Genomic DNA, 5161 nt, shown 5'->3' with positions numbered 1-5161 from the left:
GGCGCTGCCTTAACCCTTTCGGCTCCTGCTTTTCCCTTCGCCGGAGAATTGGGATTTTTAAGGGGGTTTTGGGATCGTCCCGGGGCTTTGCTGGGACAGGGGGAATGGCTCAGTCCCCCCGCAAATCTCCTTTGCACTCAGAGGATCCAAAAATCCCCCCAGATGATGGAGACGAGAAGCGCTGAGGCTTCCCGGAGCCGGTTTTGGGGCGCCCGTGGGGTCAGCGCTTCCCGGGCCAGGTCTCCCTCTCCATTTTGGGAAGAGTTATTTTTTTTTTTTTAATTTCAATTAAATCCAGCTGATTAAATCCACCCTTCCCCTTGCCGAGCTCCGCGCCAGCCCCCCTCCAGCTGAAACTCCCCATATCCCATCTCCAGCATCACCCAAATCCCGACAAGCTGAACCGGAGCCGGGACCCCGCTTCTCTCCGGAGACTCGGGATCGGGGGGGCCACGCACAGCCAAAAAACCCTAATCCTATAGAAAATGTGAGCTATTTCCTCCGGGGGGGCACAGGAGAGGCGCCCCCCTCCCACTGCAAATCGAAAAATCCTTATTTTTTGGGTTAAATAGATATTTTTTTCCCCCTGCTAAGAGCTTTGTTCCAGCTGGAGGGAGATGCTGGCTCATCCCCACGGCGCGATGGAAGCGGGGGGTCCTGCTCCTGGCCCCTCCAGCAGCACCCATGGGGACCTCCCCTGCCCCCCATTTAATTCTTGATTTTTTTTGGGGGAAAAAAAGCCCTCAGGAATAAGTTAGCGTTTTGCTTTACTCGTTTGTATTTGCAAAGGACTGTTTAAAACGTAATTTGGGAGGAAAGATCTGCAGGCAAGCGGGGGGGAGGTACAGGCAGGGCAGCGCGGGCAGGGGCAGGCAGAGACCCCAGCCCCGGCTGGGGGGGGGACAGCCCCGTCACAGCATCTTTTGGGAACGAGCAAAGGGGGGGGGGGTTTAATAAAAAAAAAAATCAACTTTCTCGGGGAGTTGCCAAAAAGAGAGGGAGAAAACTGGGATTTTTATCGGGTTTTTTTTCTTCCCCCCCCCCTTTTCCAGGGCCCGGCCCGGAGCGGCCGTGCCCGGCCGGGGCCCCACGGCCAACAGCCCCGGCGGCTCCGCGGGGAGGGGGAAACCCAACCCGGGGAGCGGAGAGAGGGAGAGGGAGGGCGAGAGCCCTCTCCCAGGCTCGGCAGGGCTTTTCCCTTCTTCTCCTCCTTTTTCTCCTTTTTTCTTTTTTTCCCTCCTCTTTTTTCTCCTTTCCCCCCTCCTTTTTTCCTCCTTCTTCTCCCTCCTTTTTCTCCTTTTTCTGTCTCCTTTTTGGTTTTTTCCTCTCCTTTTTCCCCTCTCTTTTTTCTCCTTTTTTTCCTCTCCTTTTTCTCCTTTTTTCCCTCTCCTTTTTATCCTTTTTTCCCTCTCCTTTTTATCCTTTTTCCCCCCTCCCTTTTCTCCTTTTTTTCCTCTTTTTCGTGTTTTAAATAGAAATATATAATTAAATTTACAAATGCTATTTACAGGTTTAATTACAAAAAAAAAAAATCAAAGAGAAAGAGAGACACCCCTTAGACGTTAATAAATCTAAAAATAAAAATATATATAATAAAACCCCCCAAAAAAATTCAAGCTGAAGGGCGGCGGCGGCTGGGCTCGGGGGGGGTCACACCGTCGTTTCGCCCTGCTTGCTGTTGGTGAGTCGCGTGTAGAACTTCCTCCACGAGTGCAGGGTTTTACCCGACCATATCCAAAAGCCGGAGGTGATGCCCACGATGAGAGTCATGAGATACTTGATCATGTAGACGGTGAAATCGGGGGTCATGCGGGGGGTGAAGTGGAGCGGGCAGGGGATGGCCAAGCTCTTGCAGTTCTGGCTGATCCAGCTGCGCTCCCAGTGCTCGCGGAAAGCCTGCTCGTAGAAATAGCAAGCGATGACGATGGTGGCCGGGACGGTGTAGAGGACGCTGAAGACCCCGATGCGAACCATCAACCGCTCCAGCTTCTCCGTTTTGGTCCCTCCGTGTTTCATGATGGTGCGGATGCGGAAGAGGGAGACGAAGCCGGCCAGAAGGAAGGAGGTACCGATGAAGAGGTAGACGAAGAGCGGGGCCAACACGAAGCCCCGGAGAGGGTCGATGTTGTTGAGGCCCACGAAGCAGACGCCGCTCAGCAGGTCCCCGTCGATCTGCCCCATGGCCAGGATGGTGATGGTCTTGACGGCCGGCACGGCCCAGGCGGCCAAGTGGAAGTACTGGGAGTTGGCCTCGATGGCCTCGTGGCCCCACTTCATGCCGGCGGCCAGGAACCAGGTGAGGGAAAGAATGACCCACCAGATCGAGCTGGCCATGCTGAAGAAGTAGAGCATCATGAAGAGGATGGTGCAACCTTCCTTCTTGGTGCCCTGTACCACCGTGCGGTAGCCGTCCTCCTGGAAACGCTCGTTGCAGACCACCCTCTCCTCCAGCACGAAGCCAGCAATGTAGGCCACCGACACCATGGTGTAGCACCCCGAGAGGAAGATGATGGGTCGCTCGGGGTAGCGGAAACGCTGCATGTCCACCAGGTAGGTGGTGACGGTGAAGAAGGTGGAGGCGCAACACAAGACGGACCAGATGAGGATCCAGATACGGGCGAAACGGATCTCGTCCTCGTTGAAGAACATGTGGCCATCGGGACGGGTGGGCTCGCAGGGCGCCGCGCAGTCCTTCTCGCCCAAGAACTTGTAGTTGAGGTAGCTGGGCACCTTCAGCGCCCGCGGGCAGTGGAAGGGGTGGTCGAGGGTGGCGTAACGAGGTGCGCCCGGGGTGCCCTGGCCGGCCAACGGCGTGGCGCTGGTGAGCAATGCCGGCGAACCACCGTCTTCTGAATGGTTCTGCCCCACGCAGATCTGCTCGGCGCCGTGCCGGGGGAAATTCTCGCAACGTAATCGCTCCGGCCATTGGAAACCGAATTTATTCATGAGGGCTTCGCAGCCCTGGCGCGCCCGCTCGCAGATGGAGCGGCACGGCGGGATGGCCTGCTCCAGCACCGTGCAGACCGGCGCGTACATGGAACAGAGGAAGAACTTGAGCTCCAACGAGCATTGGACCTTCACCAAGGGGTAGAACTGGTGGACCTCCAACCCCGCGTCCTCCTGGTTGGTGTGACCCAGCAGGTTGGGCATGATGGTCTGGTTGTAGGCGATGTCGGTGCAGAGCGGGATGGAGATGGGTTGGCAGAAGCCGTGGTCGGGGATGGAGATGCCCTTCTCGCCGTGCAGCTGGCTCCGGCACGGCGCCGGCACGCTCAGCCACACCAGCAGCCAGGCCAGGGCGGGCAGCACGCTGGGGGGGCCCATGGTGCCCCGAGCTGCTGCGCCCGGATTTACCGTGCCCGGTGCCCAGCTGGCCGGCCGGTCCTCCTGTCTGGATCTGCCGTGCCCGGTGCTGCCTGGATGGCTCCCGGTGACCGGATCTGCCGTGCCCGGTGCTGCCTGGATGGCTCCCGGTGACTGGATACGCTCAGGTCCCGTCTGGAAGGCTCCCGGTGCCCGGAGAGTGCGTGCCCGGTGTCCGGCTGGACGGCTCCCGGTGTCCCGGTCTACCGTGCGCGGCGGGACGGCTCCCGTTGCTCCGCAGCGCCGCTCCCGCTGCCCGGACTTGGCGGTCCCGGTGCTCCCGCCGCCCCGACCCGGTGCTCCGCGGCGCAGCTCCCGGTCCCGGAGCCCCGGGCGGGCGGTAGCGCTGGCGGGGTGCCGGGGCGGGGGTGTGTGTGGAAGGCCGGGGGGTGGGTGGGGGGAAACGCCGGGGAAGGGTGCCCGGGGGTGCCGGGGGAGCGGAGCGGCCGCACCGGACGCTCCCGCCGCCTTTGTGCGGGGCAGCGCCGCGTCCCCGCCGGGCGGAGCGGCCCCCCCGCGCCCCGCCCCCGCCGGGCCCCGCCCCCCCCGCCCCGCCAATCACATTCAAACGGCGCGGCCGCCCCGCCCCCCGCCGCCCCGGGCCCCGCCCCCCCCGCGCCCCCCCCCCCCCCCCGCCGCCCCCGGGGGTCACCGGGCCGGGGAGCGGGGGGCCCCCCCGCCGCAAACTTTTTCCGCGCCGTGAAAACTCCCCCCGCGGCGTGGGGTCGGGACGGGGCCACGGTGAAAAGTCCCGTCCCGTGTCCCCGGCGCCCCCCGTGTCCCCGCCCCCCCCCCGCCGTGTCCCCTGCACCCCCCCGGTTTCCCCTGCGCCCCGCTGGTGTCCCTTGCGCCACCTCGTGCCCCCTGCCCCCCCCCTCCGTATCCCCCCACCCGTGGGGCTGCTCCCCCCACACCCCCCCAGCCTAGGACCCACGGCCCCCGCCGACATGCTGCAGCGGGTCCCCCGCCGTCCCCAGGTCCCCTTTTAGGGTGCACCAGGGCAGGATTAGACCCCACGCGGGTCCCGGCCGCCCCTCCTGGGAACAGGGATGCCTCAGCCCCGACACCCCTCAGTCCCCGGGTATCACCCAGGCGGTGCCACCGCCCTGTGGGGTGCCCACGGCCACCCTGGGATGCTGCCGGAGCCGGCACCCCGCGGTCCCACAAGGCCACTGCACAGCTGGGGGTGTCCCCGACGTCCCCAAATCAGCTGGGGCTGGCAGGGGGCATCCCGCATCCTGTTCCCCACCGTGGCCCCACACTTCCCACCCCAACCGTGGCAAAGGGCACCTCTGTCCCCAAAACCGGGGCAGTGGGACGGAGCCAGGGGACTGGGACACATCGGGGGGGGACCAGGACACACTGGGAGGATCCAGGACATGCCGGAGGGATCCGGGACACACTATGGGGGGACCGGGACACACCGGGGGGGGAACTGGGACACACCGGAGACCCTCATCAGGGAAAGAAACTGCGGGCAATCACCTCAAATTTTGGCAGCGGGATGGGGGTGGGCTGCCCTTCCCGAAGCAGCATCCCAAGGAAGGGGCAGACAGGGGGGACCCGGCGGGCAGCCCATCGCCCCCGTCCCGCTCCTTTCTGGGGGAGCGAGGGGCTTTCTGCCGGCTGCCTCCTTCCCCTCCGCCGTCCTCCCTCCCTTTCTCTCCCTTTCCTGTAACTTAAGCTTTTGTTGTGAGCAGGAGAAACCCGGGCTGCCGTGAAAAGAGGGCCCCACCGCCTTTCAGAGCGTAATTGAAACCATTGCGCGGCTCCTGGCCGAGGGGGAAGGGCAGGGGGG

General features: G+C 63.2%; 1 protein-coding gene across 1 annotated transcript; it reads right to left on the bottom strand.

Annotated features, from left to right (window-relative positions):
• Positions 1 to 1539: 1539 nt before the first annotated feature.
• On the bottom strand, positions 1540 to 3696 carry FZD2 (frizzled class receptor 2). Its single transcript, XM_076356813.1, has one exon. It carries the CDS (start codon positions 3322 to 3324, stop codon positions 1651 to 1653), a length of 1674 nt encoding a protein of 557 aa, XP_076212928.1. The 5' UTR covers positions 3325 to 3696; the 3' UTR covers positions 1540 to 1650.
• Positions 3697 to 5161: the final 1465 nt, after the last annotated feature.

The sequence above is a fragment of the Aptenodytes patagonicus genome, chromosome 20 (genome assembly GCF_965638725.1).
Source record: "Aptenodytes patagonicus chromosome 20, bAptPat1.pri.cur, whole genome shotgun sequence".
Classification (NCBI taxonomy): domain Eukaryota; kingdom Metazoa; phylum Chordata; class Aves; order Sphenisciformes; family Spheniscidae; genus Aptenodytes; species Aptenodytes patagonicus.
Note: the sequence above shows the minus strand (reverse complement) of the source record. Positions and strands in the feature narration are given on the sequence as shown.